This window comes from Hibiscus syriacus, unplaced genomic scaffold (assembly GCF_006381635.1).
Source record: "Hibiscus syriacus cultivar Baekdansim isolate YM2019G1 unplaced genomic scaffold, ASM638163v2 tig00111754_pilon, whole genome shotgun sequence".
NCBI classification, from domain to species: domain Eukaryota; kingdom Viridiplantae; phylum Streptophyta; class Magnoliopsida; order Malvales; family Malvaceae; genus Hibiscus; species Hibiscus syriacus.
In genome coordinates this window covers 798825-825426 of record NW_024063169.1, presented here as the reverse complement: position 1 = coordinate 825426, position 26602 = coordinate 798825, and the positions used below count along the sequence as shown (strand labels likewise).

General features: G+C 35.2%; 1 protein-coding gene and 1 pseudogene across 1 annotated transcript; both read left to right on the top strand.

The window, feature by feature from the left end:
• On the top strand, window positions 1-26026 carry LOC120169173 (probable disease resistance protein At4g27220). Its single transcript, XM_039177386.1, has 6 exons — window positions 1-1696; window positions 1792-1877; window positions 2019-2273; window positions 21288-22250; window positions 24925-25182; window positions 25730-26026. The coding sequence occupies exons 1-6, from the start codon at window positions 91-93 to the stop codon at window positions 26024-26026; spliced, it is 3465 nt and encodes a 1154-aa protein (XP_039033317.1). The 5' UTR covers window positions 1-90.
• On the top strand, window positions 19486-21073 carry LOC120169133 (annotated as a pseudogene).
• Window positions 26027-26602: the final 576 nt, after the last annotated feature.

Sequence of the window (26602 nt, the reverse complement as noted above, 5' to 3'; positions counted from 1 at the left end):
AAAATTAAATATTTTTAGTCATGTTTAGATACATTCACCTAATGATGCGTTATTATTTAGTTTCTAACATATTGCTTGTGACTTGCAGCCATGGACTTTGTTCTGAATAAGATAGATAAACACTTGGACAATCATAGAAGCCTTGATCAACATCGGAAGAACCTTAAAAGGAAATTGGAGGAATCGATTGGTTTGAAGAAAGACACAGAATCTATAAAGAGATTAGAGCTGCAGCCGAGAAAGAAACTGAAGGCGGAAGTTCAGATATGGTTGGAAAATGTTGAAAGAGTCAATGGCGAAGTGCAAGTCCTTGAGGGAAGAATTGGTGAAAGCAATGCTTTTACACGTGGATTTCACAGAGAAGATGTGTCAAAGAGTATGAAGGAAGTTGAAGAACTTATTACTCAACAGGGTAGATTTCATGTAGGTTTGGTGGTTGTCAATCCTCAATGGATCGGACAAGTTTTATCGACAACAAATTTATCAGGTGAAGCTGTAAAGGCCTGTGTTGAAAAGATCTGGCAATGCTTGATGGATGATGGGGTTCAAAAGATTGGAGTTTGGGGCATGGGTGGCGTGGGGAAAACAAGCATCATGAAGGTTATAAACAACCAACTCTTAAAAGAGACAGGGAAATTCGATACTGTGATTTGGATCACTGTATCCAACGAGATGAGTATTGCTAAACTGCAGAAAGACATTGCTAGTAAAATTGGAGTAGAATTTTACGGTGATGAAGATGAAACTACAAGGGCAGGGATTCTCTTTGAAACACTATCTCAAAAGAGTAGGTTTGTGATGATCTTGGATGACCTATGGGAGAAGGTTTCACTTGAGAAAATAGGAATTCCTGAGCAGAAGGTTTCACTTGAGAGAATAGGAAATCCTGAGCCGTCAAATGGGGCTAAATTAGTGTTGACAACAAGAAAAGAAGATGTGTGTCGACAAATGGGTTGTATAATTATTAAAGTGAAGCCTCTGATGGAAGAAGAGGCATGGGAGTTGTTCTTAGAGAGGGTGGGCTGTGATATTCTCAATATTCCAGAGGTGGAACCAATTGCAAGATCAATTGCTAACCGTTGTGCAGGTTTGCCCTTGGGAATAATTACTATAGCTTCTTGTATGAAGGGCATTGATGAAATCTCGGAATGGAGGAATGCACGAGAAGAATTAAAGCTACGCAAAGCGAGTGTTAATGGATTCGAAGAAGAAGTGTTCCAACCATTACAATTTAGTTATGATCGTTTAAAGAATCCAAAACTTCAAGAATGTTTCCTCAGTTGTGTATTATATCCAGAAGATGAGGAAATTGAAGAAAAAGGTCTTATTCAACTTTGGATCGGAGAAGGGCTAGTGGAAGAAATGGATAGCATGCAGGCAGAGTATGACAATGGTCGTTCAATAATGAATAGACTCATCAGCAATTGTTTGTTAGAAGTTTTTACTGAAGGAGAACATGTAAGACGTGTAAAGATGCATGATCTTTTAAGGGACATGGCATTGCGTATTGCAAAATCTCGATTCTTGGTAAAAGCCGGCACAATGTTAGAAAAGGCACCAGATGTGCAAGAATGGAGCATGAATCTAGAGAAAATTTCGTTGATGAGGAATTGGCGGTTATATATACCCTTGGAAATGTCACCCCCAAAGTGCCCCAGGCTCACAACATTGCTGTTGTCTGATTGTGATATAGCGAGTATTCCGGAAGGGTTCTTCAAGCATATGCATGGGCTTAGGATTCTTGATCTTTCCAGAAATCCTATCAAGAGTCTTCCAATTTCTTTGTCGAAGTGTCCCGGGCTCACAACATTGTTGTTGTCTCAATGCAATATAGCGAGTATTCCAGAACGATTTTCAAGCATATGGATGCACTCAAGGTTCTTGATCTTTCCAGAAATCCTACCAAGAGTCTTCCAATTTCCTTGTCGAAGTGTCCCGGGCTCACAACATTGTTGTTTTGTCATTGTCTTATAGAAAGTATTCCAGAAAGCTTCTTCGATGATACGAATGAACTCAAGATTCTTGATCTTTCCTGGAATCCTATCAAGAGTCTTCCAATTTCCTTGTCGAAGTGTCCCGGGCTCACAACATTGTTGTTGTCTGATTGTCGTATAGAAAGTATTCCAGAAAGCTTCTTCGATGATACGAATGAACTCAAGATTCTTGATCTTTCCTTCAATCCTATTAAGAGTCTTCCGCATTCCTTATCAAATTTGAAGAACCTCACTTCATTGTTGCTTGCTTATTGTGAAGATTTAGGGAGTGTTCCATCGTCGTTAAATCTTGGAGTTTTAAAGAAGTTGGATCTTCGACGAACAAAGATCAAGGAAATCCCGAATGGAGTACTTTCAAGACTTTGTTGTCTTCATGAATTGATCGTAGGTGGGACTCTGATAAATGGAAAGGAGGTTGGTGGATTGAAGAAACTGCACGGAACTCTTGAAGGGAGGTTTTATGACTGGCACAACTTAAATATGTATCTCGAAGCTTGTCGTGGCCGAGAAGAGCCTCGTCAATACACAATCAACGTGGGAGATATAAATTGTGATATGTTTTATGAAAATGAAGTAAAACAAATTTTTGCAAGACGTTGTAACATCTATAACTACCAGATTGTGCTTCCACGTGACATTGAGGGATTGGATATTGGGTTTTGCAATGTTGATTGCAGTGAAGAATACCCGCTTTTCTCCAGGTTTATCCTCTTCTCAATTGGCTCCTTTTCATCTCTTAAATGTCTTGATATGTATGATTGTGGGAATATGAAAAAGTTGTTCTCCCCAAACTGTGTGCCGCTAAATTTACAAGAGCTCAGTGTTGGTGCGTGTAAGCAATTGGAGGAAATAATAACATCAGAAGTTGAACAGGAGGAAAGAGGAATGTTTATCACGGAGTTTCATCTTCCACAATTACGGCTATTGTGGTTGAGTGATCTACCGGAATTGAAGAACATTTGCAGTGCTGGTGGAGTACTGGTTTGTGATTCTCTTGGAATAATTGGGATTGTAGACTGTCCAAAATTAAAGAGGATGGGCCTTAATCTTCCCAGACTTGATAATGTCCCACCATCTGCATCTGCATCTGCAAATTTCTATCTTTCAATTCGCATAAGACCAAAAGAGTGGTGGGAATCAGTGGAATGGGATGGTCCCCAACCCAAGTCTCTTTTCGACCCCTTCGTGAGCTTATGGTAAAAGGTAGAGGGAGGATCAAAGGGAGCAGTTGAGTTTGTAACATTGGCAGTGTTTTTATTTTCTTATTTAAGCGAAGCTTAATTTGATGAATTCAAACTCTATTAATTATTTATATTTGACTCGATCGTTCCTCATTTTATTATTTAGTTACAATAATATTATACATACCTCATTCATGACCAATATTTTAGTTTTTGCATTTTTTGTTGTTGATAAATCAATTAGCATTTTCTTAAGGTTAAAACATTTGCATAGCCGTTGTAATATCTATAACTATTGGATTATGCTTCCACGAGACCTTGAAGGATTGCATATTTGGGATTGCAGTGTTGATTGTGTAGTGAAATATCTGCTTTTCTCCAGGTTTATCTTCTTCTCAATTGGCTGCTTTTCTTCTCTTGAGTTTCTTTATATAATGATTGCAGAAAAATGAAAAAGTTGTTCTCTCAGAACCGTGTGCCGCCGAATTTACAAAGGCTTAGAATTTGTAATTGTGAGCAGTTGTAGGAAATAATAACATCAGATGTTGAAGCTGAGGAAAGAGGAATGGTTACCATGGAATTTCATCTTCCACGATTAAGGATACTGTTGTTGAAACATCTACCTATATTGAGGTGCATTTGCTGTGCTGAGGGAGTGATGATTTGTGATTCTCTAGATAAAATCTCGGTACAAGATTGTCCGAAGTTGAACAGGATGGCTCTTCAAGATGCAGAATAAGATAATCAATATAAAATGTAAAAAAATACCTAAAATACAAGAGAATTTAAAATTTATAAAAATACGACCGCACCCGAAGCCCCTCATTCCGTCCCTGCTTATATGCCATTAGTTCTTCTGTAAACCTATCTGACCAAGATAGTATTAAATATGACCTGTTGGGGGAGTGAATCTGTTGGAAGCGTAAATAGGTCATCCGTGGTGTAACACCCCAATTTAGGGGCTAAATTTAAGAAATTATAAAGTGGTGAATTTAATTGGTATTTTTGGAAGAAATTAGGAATTAAATTATAAAATTGCAAAGTTAACAGACCATTTTAAGAATTACAGGAATTTTAGTGGCTAAACTATTAATTTAGCCAATATTCTATAGGAAAGAATTATAAACTCTCCCCGTCAGTTCCAGAGACATTTTCCAGTTTTTCCTTCCCCAACAACCCTACTTTCAACTCCGATCTACTCGCCGTCCGACCTCCGATCGACGAACCGAAATCACCATCGTGTTCGTTGTCGACCGAGGAACAAAAACCCTTAAAGCTTTCATCGTGAATCGTCGCCGTTCGTCGTTAATTTCAGTTGTAAGTATCGTCGGTAATAACTCAATTTCAGTTGGTTTTTCGTCAATTCACGACGATCTGGTCATCACTTTACGACACCTCCCATACCATCGTGTTCCCTGCATCGTTCCGAGTCCACTGGTGTTCTCCGTTTCTCAATCGTCGCTGACTCGTGGAGGGGTGAGACCGTCAAAGTTTTCGACGTTTTGGAATCGAGCTCTCCGCCGTTCAAAATTGTGAACCGAGCTTTGTAAGTGTCTTAAAATCGCTTAAAATAATTTTTAGAAATTTTTCCGGGAATTTTCTGACTCTGAGTTACTGTTCACGTGTCGCACGTGCCATCCCCGAGAGTGGGCATCGTCTGGGTGATAATTTTGTAATTAAATTATGTTTGAGTGCTATTTGTGTAAAATTTGGGTGTTAGTTTCGTAAATATTTGCAGAATAGGGTGATATTTGTGTAAAATGGTCGACTGTTGACCGGTGTTGACCACATTTGACCAAAACTTTGACCGGCTTTGACCGAGCATTAAACGACCTTTGACTTTGACCGAGTATATCTATCTTGACATTTTTTGACGTTTCAAATCCGATTCCGCAGTCCGTTTTTTGGAATTCGGACCCGAAGACCTCGAAATTTCCAGTCAAACCCGTTAACTTTGATTTTGACCGAAAATTCTAAATTTTTGAAAAGTCCGTTTTCAACATCCTTAATCCGAATACGAAGTCCGTTTTGCCAAATTCGAACCAGATAAGCTATTTTTCACTGATTTATCATCCAATTCGATTCGTTTTTCAGAATTAAGCTCCGTTTTTGATGTAATTTCTGTTGATATGGATATGAGGAAATATTGGAAGATGATTTCAAGATTGAGGGCGTTCGAATGGAATTTTTATGATCGATCAGTATTGCACGAAAATTGAGGTAATATTTTACTACCTCTTTATGCTTTATGGAACATGTGAATATTGGTAAATGTATGAATAAGTTAATGTTGGTCTCATTTGTGTATGTTGAAAATATTTTGATGTTTCGATATAACAAATTAAGTTAAATGAATTTTAAGATTTTACAAATGATTTTCTAAAGTATATTCGATTTAACTACTCGAATATCAAATTATTACTCCAAGTCTTTCAAGATCAATTTTAAATCTTACTAAATATGTAAATTTGTGTTTTATACTTAAACTATTTTTAAACAAATTTTCACAATGTATTTTGAACCAAAATCAAGCCTAAAATCAATTTTTCAAAGGCATGCACCGATGCACCAATCCATGCATTGATGCATCAATTAATTTCTTGAACATCGAATGCATTTTATGCATCGATGCACATACCATGCATCGATGCACTCAGTGCATTTGATGCATCGATGCACTCAGACTTTTTCAAAACATCGAATGCATTTTATGCATCGTTGCACTCTTAGTGCACCGATGCACTGAGAGTCCAACGGTCAAAATATTTGAATTTTAAATTGATGCACCGATGCACCTAGGGTATGCATCGATGCACTGACGCTCCCATCCACTTTCATTAATTACTTTCACACTTAAACGGCTCTATTGACTTCACTAATCATCCCCAACGTTTAAAATCATTTGAAGGTGTATTTAAAAAAGCTTAGAAGCCATTGATCAATAACAAGAAACAACAAGCAACTAAAATCAAGAGAGAATCAAAGAGAAAGCATCAAACTCATTGTTTGAGCAATTCAAGCCTATTTTTCATTCAATATTCATTTTGCTTTCAAGAACATTTCTTGTACTCAATTGTATTCATTTTTTAGTGTTCTTTTCTTTGTTCTAGAATTGTGCAAACAATCTACCTTGTGAGGATTTTCTTGTAAGTTTGCAAATTTGTAATCTTCTCTTTGAGAAAGAGTGTTCTCAAGAATTGGGGTATATTCTTGAGGGTGTTGTAAGGTTATCTCTTTGGCCTCAAAAGAAAGAACTAATTAGTGAATTTGTTGGAAAATCCTTATTGTGGATAGCTAAGGTAGTGGACGTAGACTTTGGTTGAGAAAGTCGAACTACTCTAAATTGCTATGCAAATCTTTTCAATTTTCTGCAAAAGCTTCCACCAAAATTTTAATTGCCAATTCACCCCTCTCTTGGCCGATTCCATCAATCGATTAACTCAACAATTGGTATAAGAGCCTCACTCATTTGAAGGTTTAACCACCTCTTGAGTCGATTCGGGAAGAGTTAAATCGATAAAGATTGCATCCAGTTCCAGTTCATTCTCCATGGAAGAATCCAGACCAATTGACGTGCCTCCACACTTCAATGGAATAAATTATCATCGTTGGAAGAGGTTTATGATGATATTTATCCAATCATTTGATATGGAAGATTATATGATAATCAAGAAAGGATATTCCTCTCCTACGAAGAAGGCAAAGAAGTGGAGTGATCAAGAACGGAAGAAAGCTCAACAAAACAAAAAGGCTATGCACATGTTATGTTGTGCAATTGATCCTATTGTATATAAATGAGTTTCTTCTTGTTCAAATGCCAAGGAAGAAAAAGAACCAACAAAGGTGATATCTCTATTAGCTCTCACAGAGCCAAAGGTATCTTCTAACTCAAATAAATTAAATTCAAAATCTTTTAATGAGTTACAAGATGCTTATGATAAATTATTTTCGGAGTTTGATACCATGAACTCCAAATATAGGAATTTGATTTCTAAATTTATAACTAAAAATGATCTTCTTTGGAAAGCTAAAACAGACTTGGGAAAACAAAATGAAATGTTGAAAAAGGAGTTAGAGCTTTCAAAACTAAAATCTGAAAACTTTGAAAATTTTTTTTTCAAATTAAACAAACTTCTTCTAGAAACGAAAATGGAATTTGAAAAACAAAATGAACTCTTGAAGAAGAATTTAGAGCTTTCAAAAATGAAATTTGAAAGTATTGAATAAGAAAATTTTGATTTGAAAGTTAAACTTGAATGCTTAACAAAAGAAAATCATATCATTTTAAATAATTCATCTAGTTCAATAATGGCAATATGTTTACATTGTCATTATCATGGTCATAAGGAACATACTTGTCCTTTAAAGAAAGGAAAACGATTTAAAATTAGACAAGTATGGGTTCCAAAAGGAACAAGAGGCATTGAAACTAATGTTCAAGGATCCAAAATAATTTGGATACCAAAATGTACTTAAATGTCACTTGTAGGTATGTGGGAGAAATGGTGATGAAGATGATGATATTCAAGATGCTCTAGCCACACATGAAAAAGGAATGAGTAACCTCCGAACTTAATGTTTTTATTTTATTTGGTTGCTAATTTAGTTTATGCATGCATGAGGTTTTTTTAAATGTTGAATAATTATGTTTTATCTCATGTATGTTGAAAAATATTGTATGATGAACATAGTAATTTTTGGTAATATTTTATAAACTCTAGTTCATCGTATTAATTGTTGGTCAAAATTGTTTTAAAAATGTAATTGATATATCTTTAACAATTTATATCGATTTTTCAAGAACTTTGGTTTTACAAAATTTTGACCTTAAATTTTTCTTAATGATTATGCATAGATTTTTGTTTAAATATTATAAAGTTTTAATGCATAACATTTTCAAAAACTTTATGCATGTGCTCTTAATCTCGATAATCAACATTGCATAATGTTTTGTATGTGAGTGGATTAAAGCATAATCCGATTAGATGAATTTAACAAAAGATACAATGTTTTTTTTTTAAATTAAGTGTTTGTAAAATTGATTGACATTGCATCTACTTTGATTATGCTTGTTGGTCATAGAATAAGAAACATTTACATGGTGCATTTAGACTCTAGTGTTATGACTAATTTATGCCTAGTTGCTAAGGATGAGCATGATAGTTGGTTATGGCATAGGAGACTAGGACATGCTAGTATGAGTGTTTTGCAACGGCTAATTCAAGGAAATTTAGTTCGAGGTTTGCCTAAGCTAAAATTTGATATTGATAAAATCTGTGATACTTGTGCTAAAGGAAAACAGAAGCGAGTTTCTTTTAAATCCATTATCAATGTATCAACTAGTAGAGTATTACAATTGATCCATATAGATATTTTTGGGCCAGCTAGGACTACTAGCTTGGGTGGAAAACAATATGCATTTGTCTTGGTAGATGACTATTCTAGATATACTTGGGTTCTATTCTTAAGTACTAAAGATGAAGCATTAGAAAAATTCATCACGTTTTCAAAAAAAATAATCCAAAACGAAAAAGGTTACTCTATAACTAGTGTTAGGAGTGATCATGGAACTGAATTTGAAAATCTTGGATTTACTGATTTTTGTAATTCTAATAGTATTAGCCATAATTTTTCAGCACCTATAACCCCTCAACAAAATGGAGTTGTTGAGAGGAAAAATCAAACTTTAGAAGAAATGGCTTGAACCATGCTTTGTGAAAACAAATTTGCCAAAATATTTTTGGGCGGAAGCCACAAATACCCGCTTGTTATGTTATTAATCGAGTAATGATTAGGCCTATTTTAAAGAAAACTCCATATGAACTTTTCAAAAATAAAAAGCCTAACATTATCTATTTTCATCCTTTTGGATGTAAGTGTTTTGTTTTAAACAACGGTAAAGATAATCTTGGCAAATTTGATGCTAAAAGTGATGAAGGAATTTTTCTGGGTTATTCCTTAAATTCTAAAGCTTATCGAGTATTTAATAAAAGAACTTTAGTTGTAGAAGAGTCTATACATGTTGTTTTCGATGATAACCTCCTTCCGAGGAAGGATTCTTGTTTGAATAATGATGTAGGTGTTATAAATACAAATGACGTTAGACATGACGTTGGAGAACCATCATCAAAGGAAGAAACAAAAAATGAGGAAACTCATGATCCTCTCGAGAATCTAACCATTGAAGAAAGGGAAGTATCTTATCCAAGAGAGTACAATTATGTCAATGATGGTGAGATTATAGGTGATCCATCCAAACGGGTAACAACTCGATCCTCTCTTAGAAATATTTGTAATTTTGTGGCATTTATCTCATGCATAGAGCCTAAGAATATTAAAGAAGCATTAAAAGATGAACATTAGATTATGGCTATGCAAGAAGAGTTAAATCAATTTGTGAGGAGTAAAGTATGGACATTAGTTGAAAGGCCTAGTAATAAATCTACTGTAGGTACTAGATGGGTATTTAGAAATAAGCTTGATGAAAGTGGTAATATAGTAAGAAACAAGGCTAGACTTGTTGCTCAAGGGTATACTCAAGAAGAGGGCATAGACTATGATGAAACATACGCTCCCGTAGCTAGGATGGAAGCAATTAGAATGTTATTAGCATTTGCATGTTTTCATGAATTTAAATTATATCAAATGGATGTTAAAAGTGCATTTTTAAATGGTTTTATAAAAGAAGAAGTGTATGTGGAACAACCTCCAGGTTTTGAAGATTCAAAATTTCCGGATCATGTTCTTAAATTGACAAAAGCGCTTTATGGTTTAAAACAGGCTCCTAGAGCTTGGTATGAAAGATTGTCAATTTTTTTAATTGAAAAAGGTTTTTCAAAAGGGAAGGTTGACACTACATTGTTTTTAAAGCATAAAGGTAAAGATTTATTAGTAGTTCAAATTTATGTTGATGATATAATATTTGGTTCTACTAATGATGTTCTTTGCCAAGAATTTTCTAAGCTAATGCAAAGTGAATTTAAGATGAGCATGATGGAAAAGGTCTCATTTTTCTTGGGACTCCAAATCAAGCAAAGAAAAGATGGCATCTTCATCAATCAAGCTAAGTACGTCAAATATATGCTCAAGATGTTTTGGTTGGAAAATGGGAAACCTTATGACACTCCAATGAGCTCATCAACAAAGTTTGACTTAGATGAAGGAGGTAAATGTGTGGATGTTAAATTATATAGGTCAATGATTGGTTCTTTACTCTATCTAACTGCAAGTAGACCGGACATTATGTTTAGTGTTTGCTTATGTGCTAGATTTCAATCATGCCCTAAAGAATCACATTTACTAGCTGTTAAGAGGATCTTTAGATACCTTAAGGACACTCCTAGTTTAGGACTTTGGTATCCTAGAGACTCTAGCTTTAGCTTGCATGCCTTTTCTGATGCGGATTATGGAGGATGCAAATTAGATAGGAAAAGCACCTCCGGTAATTGCCAATTCTTTGGAAATATGCTGATTTCTTGGCTTTCAAAGAAACAAAATTGTGTAGCATTATCTACCACTGAAGCAGAATATATTTCAGCTGGTAGTTGTTGTGCACAAGTTTTATGGATGAAACAACAACTTTTTTACTATGTAATTGATGTAGGTACCATTCCTATCAAGTGTGACAATACTAGTGTTATTTGTCTCACTAAAAATCCCATCCAACACTCTAGAACTAAACATATTGAAATTAGACATCACTTCATTAGAGACCATGCCGCTAAAGAAGATGTAGTTCTAGAATTTGTTGATACTTTGCATCAATTAGCAGATATCTTTACAAAACCTTTAGACAAAGAAATATTTTGGACACTTAGGAGAGAATTAGGTTTAACTGACCTATCTTCACTTAGTGTTTAAAATATTTTTGGCACTTTTAAGAATGAATGAAAAATGCTTATAATAATAGTTTTTGATTGCATTCTTTGCTATTAGTTAGGGGGAGTTTATGTTGCTTGATGAAAAATAATTTAATGTTCAAATACAGTTTAAGGATTTATTTGATTGTTTGAACATGATTAATTTTCAATATATGAGTTGCCAATACCACTAGAGCCAATTAATTTAGCATTCTGAGTGTTTAGAACATATTTTTGACATTTTTGTGCTTCATGCATCGATACACCTAACAGTGCATCGATGCATCCTTGAATGTGCATCGATATACCATGAAGGTACACCGATGCACGCCTTGAATGTGCATCGATGCACGGGGTCATGCATCGATGCATCCGTCGGGTTTTTGGTTAAAAACCCTAATTATCCTTCATTCTCTCAAAACCCTTCTCTCTCTTCATACAACAGCTCGTCCCCTTCTCTCTCTAAACTCTCCATTTGTCTCAAATCAACAAAAATTTATCAGAATCTTCGAGATTTTCAACTCCTAATCCTGCTCTTATCATCAAATCGTGCAAAACATCATCTTATTCTCATCAATCCGAAATTTTCAAGGTAATACTTCAAAAACCTCTATATTATTGATTTTTGATCTTAGGACTAGTTTTAATTAGTTCTAGGATGAACATTATATCAGGCATTGATTGTTTGATGATTAGAAACTCAATTTTACAACTAATTTCATCAAAAACTCACAAATTTTCAAAGATTTTTTTTGAATTTTTGAAATAAAAAATCGAAATTCTGACTTTAATTTTTAAATTTGATGTTTTTGATTTAATTATGTTCTTTTAATGAAAACTATACATATTATAATTTTACAAACATTATTTTCAAATAGTTTTCAAAACTTTGCCCATTAAGATTCAGTTTAGAGAACCTTGAATTATTGAGGACTCAATTGAGTTTTGGAATTGATTAAATTGCATACATGTGTTTCAAATTATAGGTTATATTTCTTATTCTGATTCCTAAACCATGTCTAATCCCAAACGCCCTAGAACTTCATCGAGTTGTTCTCGTTCAAACCAACCTCCTACTCCAGTTCCTCAACCTCCTAATAGTCTTATAGAACTTTGTTTCAACATGCCTGAACGTCGTAGAGATGACCTGTACCATAGGTATATGGAGTCTTTCCAATCCTATAGAATCCGGGAAGAGTGTATTCCTTCTCTTCAAGCTATGATTGACATTGATTTTGAATACCTCCCAATTCTTAAAACTTGGAAGTTTGATAAAATGTTTCAGCTCAAACCTATCGTCTATCAATAATTGGTCCGCATTTTCTATTCCAATGCGGTGTGTATTCAAAATGATACTCAATGTGGGACTATTTCTATTAGATCCTATATCTTAGGCCAATATATTGATATTGACCCCATGATTATAGCCTCACGTTTTGGGTTAGATGATGATGGGTCATATAATGAAAATGTGAATTATCACTATATTCCAAACGCTAGTGTTAGTACCCTTCATTCTCATCATGATCATTTTCTCCATTTGATGATCTCTTGGTGGTTTAGACTATCCGGAGGTAGGTACTCCACACTTCGTGCTAGGGATTTATGGTGGATGTATTGTATTAAAAATAAAATCAAAATAAATCTGCCCCACATTATTTTCAGTCAACTAGTGGACATTATAAATATTGTTCCTTCAAAACATGTTGAAACATTGATTTATGGATGTCTTCTTAGTAACATCTTTATCAAACTCGGTCTAGACGTCTCTCTCGACAATCCTATTCCTCTCCAAAATCGAATCAATCTTACATCCTTGAAGAAAGCGGATTGGAAACAAGACGAGAGAAAACCGGTCTTTGGGTCTATCTACCCGGTAAGCAAACTCCGGGAGCTAGTTCTTCACGAGCTGCTCCTAACTCTTCTCGTGCTCCTCCTCCTCCTCCGGTACCGGCTACTGACGATGATCCTGAGTTTTAATAACTTATGCAAGATATCGACGATCACGTACCAGACGATGAGCCTGCTCCGGAACCAGCACGTCAAGAAGATCAAATGCCAACATATTTTCAATCTTTCTTGGAGTCGTTTGATCTGAGGTTTGCTTCCACGGAGTCTCAGATTACATAGTTTCAGTGGGAGATGCGTGAACATATGGACGCGCTCACTCTTGAAGTTCAAGCTCATTATCCTCCTCCTCCCGACCCTCCGATGGATTAGACCTTTTCTCCATGCTTTCTTTGTTATTTCAAACATGGATTGTTTTGATGTTTCTGGATTGTTTGTTTTGGATTTGTTATAATTTGGATGATTGGATTTTGAACTTAAGTTATATATTTGGTTTGAATTTTTCATTATGAGCATAATTTTTATTAAATTTTTCATCATATTAGTTGCATTATGACCAATTTTTTCACATTTGATATGAATATTGATTATGAAACTAATGGCTAATGTTTCTCTTGATTGTTATCTTAGCAGCTTAAGCTATATTAATAATCAATTGGCTAAATGTTTTTCAAAACCTTGTTTAAATTTTTGAGTCTTTTTTATTTAACAAAAAAGGGGGAGCAGTGTTAAGTGTTACAATGTTTTTAAAGTTACAATGTTTTTAAAGGGAGAAGTGCTATAGTAAGGGGGAGTAATTTCAAACTTGATTTTCAAAATAGTTTTTCAAAGAAAATCTTAAAATTACTCAAGTGTTTTGTATCAAAAAGGGGGAGATTGTTGAAAACATTTTGATGTTTCGATATAACAAATTAAGTTAAATGAATTTAAGATTTTGCAAATGATTTTCTAAAGTATATTCGATTTAATTTCTCGAATATCAAATTATTACTCCAAGTCTTTGAAGATCAATTTTAAACCTTACTAAATGTGTAAATTTGTGTTTTATACTTAAACTATTTTTAAACAAATTTTCACAAAGTATTTTGAACCAAAATCAAGCCTAAAATCAATTTTTCAAAGGCATGCACCGATGCACCAATCCATGTATCGATGCATCAATTAATTTCTTGAATATTAAATGCATTTTATGCATCGATGCACTCAGTGCATTTGATGCATCGATGCACAAGACCATGCATCGATGCACTCAGGCTTTTTCAAAACATCGAATGCATTTTATGCATCGATGCACTCGTAGTGCACCGATGCACTGAGAGTCCAACGGTCAAAATATTTGAATTTTATATTGATGCACCGATACACCTAGGGTATGCATCGATGCACTGACGCTCCCATCCACTTTCATTAATTGTTTTCACACTTAAACGGCTCTATTGACTCCACTAATCATCCCCAACGTTTAGAATCATTTGAAGGTGTATTTAAACAAGCTTAGAAGCCATTGATCAATAACAAGAAACAACAAGCAACTATAATCAAGAGAGAATCAAAGAGAAAGCATCAAACTCATTGTTTGAGCAATTTAAGCCTATTTTTCATTCAATATTCATTTTGCTTTCAAGAACACTTCTTGTACTCAATTGTATTCATTTTTGAGTGTTCTTTTCTTTGTTCTAGAATTGTGCAAACAATCTACCTAGTGAGGATTTCCTTGTAAGTTTGCAAATTTGTAATCTTCTCTTTGAGAAAGAGTGTTCTCAAGAATTGGGGTATATTCTTGAAGGTGTTGTAAGGTTATCTCTTTGGCCTCAAAAGTAAGAACAAATTAGTGAATTTGTTGAAAAATCCTTAGTGTGGATAGCTAAGGTAGTGGACGTAGACTTTGGTTGAGAAAGTCGAACCACTCTAAATCACTGTGCAAATATTTTCAATTTTCTGCAAAAGCTTCCACCAAAATTTTAATTGCCAATTCACCCCTCTCTTGGCCGATTCCATCAATCGATTAACTTAACAGTGTAGTTAATGAATTTTTACACTCGATCCGAAAACAGTAGAAATTTGGCAAGTGATTATGGTTCAGATGATTAATAGGAGATTGAGGAATTGATAGAATTAAATTACAAGTTTATGATTAGTGAAAAAGAAATCAGTCATGGATTTGTAACTTATATTTTATATCATCAAAGGTTAAATGTTAAAGGTACTTGGATGGGAAATTATGAGAATACTCAGGTAGGGTAAAATTATGAAAATACCCTTATGTTGTAGGATGACAAGAATTTTCCCTGGAAGTTGGTTAATAACTCTGAAAAGACATATTGATATGATATAATTACAGATGTGCATAAGAAATAATAGTTTTGTTTAGAAAATTTGGATAACTGGTTCGGGAAATCAATTAATCATAGGATCTTTAAATTATAATTATTTTCGTTAAGAGCTAATATCGAAATTATCTGGTTAAGAAATTACGAAAATGCCATTGAGAGGTAAAATAGCCTGAGTTGACCTTGAATGAGAAGGTACTTTGAGGATTTTTACTTAACTCGATTAAGTACAAATTTAATTGTTAAGATCCTGTCTTTGTACAGAAAAATTCATGATATTCCGTTTGTAAAATCTGAGAAGGCACTTGACCGAAAAATATTCGAGTAATGAGTAAATACTTGAAGAATAATTTATCGAGGGTATTCTGCTGTCAGAATTGTTCGAAAGAACTGAAATAAATGATAAGATTGAATTTAATAGCAAGATCGGACAGAAGAAAATGATTAAAATACACTGAATCTATAGAATGACCAAAATACCCCTGTAATGGAAATAATCCAAGAATATCACCAAACTCAGGAATGATTGGATATCCTCGAGCTCTGAAATGAATGGAATAAAACTGAACACCAAAATTACCAAAATACCCTTATGGCCTATATTAAGTAAATGTCTTGGATTAATTAAGGAATCCAAATAAACATAGGTGTTGGACTACCTTTAAAAGTAATGGAACACAATTTAAGAGAGTAGATCAACCCTAAAGCTATGTCAATACCTAGATGGCATAGATATTACTTGAATGCGTGTTCGTCTTCTCAAGTTTGGCTCGTTGATAAATTTTGGAAGTATTCAGCTCAGCTCAACTCTAGATCGCATTAAGGAATAAGAATTGGACGTTTGTTCGACAAATCAACCACGAAGACCAAATTGAATGGAACGAAAGTACAATATGTATCTGAAATTCAGTAACGTTTGAATTACTCTGGAAAATCCCGAAGTAACTGGAATAGACTTGAATGCTAAATGAACTAAGTAACCTCAAGGACTAAGGATTAAGTAAGTGATTTGGATGAGTCTAGAAACGTTAATGAACATACATGATGTAATGTTCTTATGGATCTTGAACTACAAATCAAGCACGTCAGCATTTCATGATATAGTGAAAGCGTGAACATGAAATAAAGGCATTGGAAGATTTATTCAGCGATGATTCCGAAGATTATATATGGACTAGAATTTGTGGTATTAAAGTGTAAATACCCTGTAAGGATAATGAATTGACCAGTCGATAAGCATTAATTCTTGGAGATATTCATCTGAAGTTGTTTGATAATGAAATCAATCGACATAGACTGTAAGTGTCCTGAATCTTCATTTCTTCCTTATCAGCCCAAGTCATATTCTGAATAACTGATGATTTCGTTAGTTATTGAACTCTTCTTATAGTTATTCTAAATTTTGATATCCTATCGGTATACTGAAGATTCATATTTCTCTACCTGCTAAGATTATCCAGTACCTCTGAATAATTTCTGTAAACTCTGGTGTGTTCCCTAATCACCTGTATATTTTACCTGATTTCCGATTTGATTTCTATTATAATACCCGACCTGGATTCTTATCGAATACTTGACCTAGATTTTGATCTGATACTTGACCTGGATTATGTTTTGATTTTTGATATATCCGTTTACAGACGGAACATGTTTTATTAGGGGTAATGTTGGAGGAAGTATACCTGGAGGCTCCTCGGCTGTGTGCTCAGGGCCTTACTTACCGGCTCCTCGGCTGTGTACTCAGGGCCTTACTGGACTTGACGGTGGGTGTATGGTTCTGGGGAACCTACACATTTTGGACTTAACGGATGGGGGTATATATATATGTTTTAAAAAAGATCTGAAAAGTTACATGATTTTTGGGAACACACTAGAAAACCTATTCTGATCTCTTGAACCTAAACATCCCAAATATTTTCCATCAGAACTGAATACTATCTGTTAATACCTGAAATATCAATGGTACCTCAGCTCAGCCAAAGAAATCTGTAGATATCTGAACCAATAAGGAAATATATGTTTATATGTATCTGCACGTTCTTCAGCATCATCTGGTAGTTTTGTATTATTGAGTTTTTCGAAGCTCACTCTATTACTCACCTTTGCAGATTAAAAGAATTGTACCAGTGCAACTATCGTCATCAGTAAGGGAGTTCTTCCGATGCTGTTTGCAGAGTATGGTACATGTGATTAGGGGGCATGTAATTGCATTTTGTTTTATATACGAGTCTGAAAATATGTTTTATTTTTAAATAGTGACAAATGATTTTATAAGTTTACATGTTATGATAAAAAGTTTTAAATTTTTCGCTATTTTTACAGTGGATCGCTCCGGTGGCCCTAATGTGACACTCCAGATCGGATCGGGTCTACCGTATCAATCTGGGGGTTACACGTGGACTTTGCAACTCACATAATATTATTACCACTCATACAATCTTTCTTTTAAACACACTTTTTCTCATCAATATTTTCTCTCATGCTTACAACCCAAACTAAGCTACAAACACATATTTATATAACTAATTAACCACCCTACTAGAAATTCCATTGAACAATGCTCGCGGCCTCAGTTTTAGAACCTTGGACCCTAACAGAATTCTCTGCCCTAGCATCCAGAACTATAGGTCCTGACAACGCTCACAACCCTCATATCTGGAATCCTAGGCCCTCACCCTAGCCTTGATAGTACTAGGCACTCTAGCGTTGCTCAATCGAACACCCAAACCCCTCAATGGACCACATGTCCGCTCACATGCCCTCCCCGTAAACTCACACACCTTGCACCACCGTCAGATCAACGAAATTCCATTATGGTCGTAAAGACGAGTAACTTTTTTTAATTATTTAGAATTAGGACTAAATTGACAAAGTGTATAAATATCAAAGAATTAAATGTATGCATAGTTTAAAAATACCACATCATATTTTTGTTTTAATGTAGAGGGACCAAAATAGAACCAATAAAAAACTTAAATAACAAAATTAAAAGTTTTTGTAGTCTGGTTACTAAAATAACAACACCCGAATAATTGGGTGGCTAACAATAAAATTTACCCTAAATTATTTTGACCTCGGATTAAATCATATTCGGAATATTTTAAAATTGGATTTGTTTAGTTGGTATCAATACCGCATCATGTAACATCAAATTGAAAAGGACAGGAACGAACAATAAAATCAGAATTTTCAAATTAAACTTTTTTTATGGTCTATTCTTTTTCTTGATTAATTCGTATCGACTCATATCGTACACTTAATTTTGATAGGTCAATCTCACAGTAGAAATTTTTTACATATACAAATACTCAAACTCGAAATTTTAATAAAGTGATATCAAACTTAATTTGCCTTTATTGAAGTGATTGCACCAAACCATCTTTATTATTAAATATACTTTGATTTTTTTTATTAAAATTGACGTCGTTGTACCTAACCTAACATACTTTGGTTTTTTTTTTCTTTTTTATTTGCAGTATAAAATTAGTATTAAATATAAAGAGAAGAAAATGGATATGAAAACAATAAAGTTATTTGACCCAACCTTCATTATCTTCTTCCAGCAGGTATTTATTGACTACACTGCCCATGACATAAACCATTGAAAAACAATAAACACGCTTCAAAGTTCAAACATTTTCCTACGTGAAACTTTCTGCAAATCTTATTTATTTCCTTAGGCACGACGCTATAATTATTCTAAACACTGTCCTAACTATAAAAAAAATACATTTCAAAATAAACTTAATTTAATAATAAATAAATAAATAAACCCAAATAACAAATACCAATATCAGTAGCCTGTAAGGTAAAAAAAGACAACAATTACCAATACACTTGGAAATTTGTAATTACCTGTTGTGCTGTGTGCGTGTAACAGTTACTTGTTCCGCCAAGGGTATGTGATTTCCTTGTATGTTGTTGTTTTTGGTGAAAATTGCTTTAGTGTAGGTGATTCTAGCACAGGCAGTCAGGCATAGAGAACCTTTTGGAGTGGCTCTTTATAGCACCGTGTCCTCATATTATCAGGAACGTTTTTTCGCTAGTTCTATCCGGTCATCTCCGAACAAATTTGTCAGAAGAGGTATTTATTGAATTTTACATTTTTATTGTTCTTTCAAATCTCATAAACAGCAAGGAACATGATTCTTTTTCATTCTTTTTACGTTCATTAACTTGATTTTTTCATAAACTGCAAGTCCATGGCATATATTGCTTTCTACCCATGTTCATTAACTGTGTTGCCCAGTTTCTAACATATTGCTCGTGACTTGCAGCCATGGACTTTATTCTGAATAAGATTAATAAGCACTTGGACAATCACATGAGCTTTGATCAGCATATGAAGGACCTTAAAAGGAAATTAAAAGAATTGAATGGTACGAAGAAAGATACGGAATCCATAATGAGAACACAGCTGCAGCCAAGGAAGAAACTGAAGGCAGAAGTCCAAATATGGTTGGAAAATGTTGAGAGAATCAATGGCGAAGTGCAAGACCTTGATGGAAGAATTGGTGAAAGCAATGCTCTTACACGTGGATTTCACACAGAAGATGTGTCAAAGAGTACAACGGAAGTTGAAGAACTTATTACTCAATACGGAAAATTTCATGGAGATTTGGTGGTTGACAATCCTGAATGGATCGGACAGATTTTGTCGACAACAAATTTATCAGGTGAAGCTGTAAAGTCCTGTGTTGAAGATATTTGGCAGTGCTTAATGGATGATGAGGTCACAAAGATTGGAGTTTGGGGGATGGGTGGCGTGGGGAAAACAAGCATCATGAAAGTTACAAACAACCAGCTCCTAAAAGAGACGGGGAAATTCGATATTGTAATTTGGATCACCGTATCCAAAGAGATGTGTATTCCTAAACTGCAGAAAGACATTGCCAGTAAAATCGGAGTAGAATTTTCTGGCGATGAAGATGAAACAACTAAGGCAGGGATTCTCTTTGAAACATTGTCTGAAAAGAGTAGGTTTGTGATGATCTTGGATGACCTATGGGAGAAGGTTTCACTTGAGAGAATAGGAATTCCTGAGCCATCAAATGGGAGTAAGTTAGTGTTGACAACTCGATCTTTTGATGTGTGTCGACAAGTGGGTTGTAGAGTAATTAAAGTAAAGCCTCTGACGGAAGAAGATGCATGGAAGTTGTTCTTGGAGAAGGTGGGTCGTGATATTCTCAATATTCCAGGGCTGGAACTAATTGCAAGATCGATCGCAAAGCGTTGTGCAGGTTTGCCCTTAGGAGTAATTACTATAGCTTCTTGTATGAAGGGCATTGATGACATTTCAGAATGGAGGAATGCACTAAAAGAATTAAGTCTACGCAAAAGAGTGTTAATGGATTCGAAGATGAAGTGTTCCAACAATTACAATTTAGTCATGATCGTTTAAAGAATCCAAAACTTCAAGACTGTTTCCTCAGTTGTGCATTGTATCCCGAAGATGAGGAAATTGAAGAGGAAGGTCTTATTCAACTTTGGATCGCAGAAGGGCTTGTGGAAGAAATGGATAGCATGCGGGCAGGGTTTGACAGGGGTCGTGCAATAATGAATAGACTCATCAACAATTGTTTGTTAGAAGTTTTTACTCATGTTGAAAATGCAAGAACTGTAAAGATGCATGATCTTCTAAGGGACGTGGCATTACGTATTGCAGAATCTCGATTCTTGGTAAAAGCGGGCATGATGTTAAGAAAGGCACCAGATGTTCAAGAATGGAGCAAGGATCTAGAGAAAGTTTCGTTGATGGGGAATCGGTGGTTATACATACCCTTGGAAATGTCACCCCCGAAGTGCCCCAGACTCACAACATTGTTGTTGTCTGATTGTGATATAGCGAGTCTTCCTGAAGGGTTCTTCAAGCATATGCATGGGCTTAGGATTCTTGATCTTTCCAGAAATTCTATCAAGAGTCTTCTAGTTTCCTTGTCGACGTGTCCCGGGCTCACAACATTGTTATTGTCTGATTGTGGTATAAGGAGTATCCCAGAAGAGTTCTTCGATCATATGGATGCACTCAAGATTCTTGATCTTTCCTTCAACCCTATCAAGAGTCTTCCACATTCCTTATCAAATTTGAAGAATCTCATTTCATTGTTACTTGCTTATTGTAAAGATTTAGAGAATGTTCCATCGTTGTCAAATCTTAAAGTTTTAAAGAAGTTGGATCTCCAAAGAACATATATCAAGCAAATCCCTCAAGGAATGGAAAACCTGGTGAGTCTCGAATATCTAAATCTGGATCAGTCAAAGAACCTAAATGAGATCCCAAATGGAATACTTTCAAGACTTGCTTGCCTTCAACACTTGATCGTGGAAGGAACACTGATAAGTGGAAAGGAGGTTGGTGGATTGAAGAAACTGGAAATTCTTAAAGGAAGGTTTTACGACTGGCACAACTTACATATGTATCTCCAAACTTGTCGTGGTCGAGAAGAGCCACGACAATACATAATCTCTGTGGGAGGTGTACTATGGCATGCGGTGGGTAAAGAAGTAAGAAAAGACATTGTTGTATGTGGTTGTAATATTTACAGCTATCAGATTATGCTTCCACGTGACATTAAGGGATTGCGTATCTGGGATTGCAACGTTGATTGTAGTGAAGAATACCCCCTTTTCTCCAGGTTTATCCTCTCCTCAATTGGCTCCTTTTCATATCTTAAATTTCTTCATATATATGATTGTGGGAATATGAGAAAGTTGTTCTCCCCAGACTGCGTACCACTGAATTTACAAGAGCTTAGAGTTGTCGGGTGTGAGCAAGTGGAGGAAATAATAGCATCAGAAGTGGATGAAAGAGTAATGGTTACCGTGGAATTTCGTCTTCCACAATTAAGGATATTGAAGTTGTGTTCTCTACCGGAATTGAAGAGCATTTGCAGTGTGGATTCAGTAGTGGTTTGTGATTCTCTAGTAGAAATTGAAGTACTGAAATGTCCCAAGTTAAAAAGAATGGGTCTTAATCTTCCCCTACCTGATAATGTGCCACCATCTGCATCTGCATATGTACCTCCACCTTCTCTCTTGGTGTTTATATAAAGCCAAATGAGTGGTGGGAATCAGTGTCAATAGGATGTCAAGTCTCTTTTGGAGCCCTTGGTGAGGGTGTTCTAGTAGGATCAAACTGGATAGCTCTTTGTTGAAAGTCAGGGGAACTACGGGTCATTGGCATTGCTTTTATTTTTCTTGTTTACGGGGAATTACTTTGGTGAATGAAAGCTGGATTATTATATGAATAAAATTTAGGATAAATTACACGTTTACCTAAACTATCAGTTTTGATTCGTTTTAATACTTAATTTTTTTTTTCAAAACCATACATAACGTTTATTTTTTATTTTATTTTAGTACCCCGCCGTTAAAAACTTAACGGATGGGCTCGTCCGTCGTCACGTCTACAGTCGTTGAACGTCGTATCCGTCAGCCACCACGTCTACAATTGTCGATTTTCGTATTCGTTGGCCGATAAAACTCAAACTTTCTATCCCGCACCTTTTCGACCCCCTAAACGCAATTCTGACCTCTGTTTCATTGAGAAACGCCTCAATCTCCCCAAATTGATGATGCACTCTTTGATTTATTCATCCTTTGATTTCCATGGTCCACAACCCGATGAGCCTGAAAATGGAGTATGTTGGTCGACTCTTCATTCTCTCGCAGCCCACCGTTCAGATTGGTCGTCCCTCCACTGGAGTTATGCCACGTCAGCCCGTACGTTAAATTTTTAACGGTGTGATACTAAAATGAAACAAAACCTAAATGTCAAAAAATAATTTTAAAAAAAATAAAAATTTAGGTATTAAAACGAATCAAAATTGATAATTTAGATATTAAACTGGTAGTTTACACTAAAAATTATTATAGGAATCCCGTTTATCACGTTATTCATAATCCTACTAATAACTATCATTTATGTCATTTTTTTCTAAGGATAAATCTTCATTCTTTTTCCATATTTGATAATAACATAGAGAAAAAGAGTGAGATAAATGATTTTTATTGGTTGAAATTGTCGAAACGATTTTTTAAACCGTGGAGGGGGCGAGATTTTGGAAACCACGTCATTTTTAATTATTCTCTTTACGATTGATTTTAATTAAAAATAATACGATTTTAGAAAACCTCTCGTTTCGAAAAATTGGAAATTCCTTTACGATAAAAAATAAGGTTCGAGGAGTCGCCACCAATCTTTGATTAGGGTGTGATTGGACACCCAAAACGTTGTCATTTTAAATAAAAAAATATTTTTAATTAAAACGACGAATTTGCAGTCTGCGTTATCAAAATCTGAGTTCGGGAGTCGGTTACGCGTGGGGAAGGATTAGCACCCCCACAGCGCCCTAAATCGGTACCTAGTCGATTAATTAATGTCTTTGCAGCGAATTTTACAAGTTCAACTTTAATTTAATTTTTGATCCTTAAAACAACAAAAGTGCAAATTTTATGGTATGCAAAAGCAACGAAATAAGTTAAGTTAAAATTACCAAGTCGTTAGAAAGATAAAGAATATTCGATTATTTATAAATACCGAGACCAAATCTTTAGTTCAGTTCTAACGACCTTTTCTCGAAAAGTTTAAATAGTCGAATATTTCCTTTTCTTTCGCTCCCAAATTTTACAATGATATATCCAAATTTAATCAGGCGTCACTGACGGGATACACTTGTAATTTAAAATCGTCAAAAACAACTTTCCTGTAAGTTAAGAAAAGCCATTATGACAGTTTTACATTAAAAGGATATTGCCCTTAATCCGGTTATGTGATTAGATCGAGTTATGCATATGAGGGTAACATGCAGAAATTAATTGAATATTATGATTAAACTATCATGCAATGTGACATGTGAAAATTATCTACATGTATATTTTAATTGAAAATTAAAACCATGCGCATTAACACATAATATACAAACATGACTGAAATACAAAGAAGAAAACTTAACATTTCAAACTATAAATTTTAAAAAATAATTACAACTATTAAACAGAAGGACTAAATACTGAAACATAACTTTAATGACTTAATTACAAATAAAATAATTATTTAGGTAAAAACTAATATTATACTATGATAAACCAAAAAGTTGAAATAAAACAACTTAACATTACAAAGGACTAACATAGAAATAAAACCTAAGCAACTAGGATTAAAAAGGAACATGCAAAAATTAAAAGCCTTAATGTCTAAACAACAAGAAAAATAAATACAATTCATGCTGGACTACAATTAAAAGATCACAAACTTACAAGACAAAATCAAAAACAAGGCAATATCAAATTGGGGACTGAAACATAACACATGTAAAATATGAAGACCAAATTTAAAAGCATAAATATTCTATTTAGACTAAAATGGACTAAGCTGAATAAATGCATGACTACCTAGGAAATAAATCCACAATTACATGCTGGACCAAAATGTAGATTTACAAAACCGCATAGCAAATGTACAAACAAAGAATAATTCAAACAACTATGTTCAAGGACTAAAATAGAATGTGCAAAAACTTGAAAACCAAATGTGCAAACGAAAGAAAATGCATACCCTATCATTCAGGACTAAAATAAAATGTACATGAAAGATGAAGTCCAAATTACGAAACAAACAGAACTCGATTGGGACCAAAATGGAAATCAATGGCAAATGTATAGTGACCTTAAAGCAATTAACCCTAAAAACCTAATATAAAACTAACTTTAGGCTAAACCTAACCTTCATTTGCCTATTCTCTTCTTCCACGCAGAACGGCGCTACTCTCATCTACAACTCACCCATCTCCCTCGTTCATCCTCGCCGCAGCTCTCTCCTCAAACCACCACGGCAGTGCTCCTCACCTCCCCAAGGACGACGCTCGGCCACCGTTCACAGGTGGCCCCTGCTAACTTTCGAACCAGGCACAAAACCCAAACCCCGACGATGCTAAACCGACATCAACAATCAAGCAGAATAGAACCAAAGGTAAATCTAACTGTCTATTTCTATTTCCCTTACCTTCATTTTGTTTTGCTCGATCATTCATTGATTTTCAGGCTAACCATCGAAAATTAAATTTTTTAATGCACTGGGAGTTGCTTGATTTTCTACTCATAAGCTGTTAGGATTAATCTATCTCGTTACTGTTTTTTTTTACTCTTGTTAAAACAAACACTCACACTAAAAAACGAATTTCAAGAGAATACCTCCATTGATATTGCTTTCAAAGGAACCGGGTATGACCCTCGTTACAGCATTTTAATGGGTTTCATAATACCCTCGTTACAAGCACAAGTTTTCTTTCTTTCTTTCTGGCCTGCTTTTTTCCTCTTTGAATGCTTTTTTTTTTCCTCGTGAACCTCCTCTCTTGCTTTTAAAACTGATTTCCCTTTATGTGTTTTTTTTGGTTCCCTTCTCAGTCCGTGCTCCTCGTTAATTGCCTGGTCTTGAATTGTGTGGTCGTTATTTTTGATGCTGCAGAGCATGGGTGGCAGAGCCATGTCTCTGTCTTCACGGGCGTGGTCTGCTGTAGTGGAGCAGGGCGTATGAGCTGTTGCTCGTGGGAACGGTGAAGCATGAGTTGCTGCTTGGTTCTAGCATTTCACGTGGGAAGCAGCTGCTAGGGAGCTGTGCACGGTTAGTGGAGCAACAGGACATGGGTCTCACTCGAGAACCGGCCACTTTGCAGCTGCAATTGTGTTGTTTCACGTGGGAGGTTACTCGGTCACAGCTGGGAGCTGAGCCTTGTCTGCTCGGTTGTAGTGCTGGCAGGGTGATGTCCGGTCAAGCATGGACACTCGTGGGTGATGCTTGGAAGGGCGTGGAGTAGCTGTTGGGGAACCGTGCTGCACATGGGAGACATGGATAGCTTGGGTTGGGTTGCAATTTAATTACTGTTGGGCTTGAATCTTGACCTTGCAATTAATTTGGTTTGTAATTGGGCTTCAAATATGTAAATGGACTTTAGACACTTAATTTGTATTGAACTTCAATATGTGTCTCGATTTCCATATACGACTAATCCCAATTGAGCACCTAAAGCTTCCAAACGTAAACTTTCAAGCTTCGTCGTTTGAATTGATTCTTCGTCTGAGCATGATTACTTCCAAATTAATTATCAGGCATCATCAAATGGATTTAAAAAGCCTGGACAAAATTAGGGTATTACAGCTGCCCCTCTTTGCTTGTTTTTGTGAACACAAGAATGTAGCAAAGACAAAAATAATGACCTAATTTTGTTTGATTGCAACGTCATTTCTCTTTCTTCAGTCTTCTTCTTGACTTTCGCTTCCGTCACTTGCACAAACACTTTTAATGGATTATTTCACTTCTTCATATCCGAGAATCTTCGGTTTCTTCCCACATCTGACGATCTGATGGTTTGCTCCAACACTCTTCTGAAAAG

Excerpts from the sequence above, each read along its gene's own strand:
- LOC120169173 (XM_039177386.1), top strand. The coding sequence starts at position 91 with ATGGACTTTGTTCTGAATAAGATAGATAAACACTTGGACAATCATAGA. Across the intron at positions 2,274-21,287 it reads ATTTAGGGAGTGTTCCATCG|TTATCAAATTTGAAGAATCT; the intron begins TCGTTAAATCTT and ends CTTCCACATTCC. Across the intron at positions 22,251-24,924 it reads TACCTCCACCTTCTCTCTTG|GCTAAACCTAACCTTCATTT; the intron begins GTGTTTATATAA and ends AACTAACTTTAG.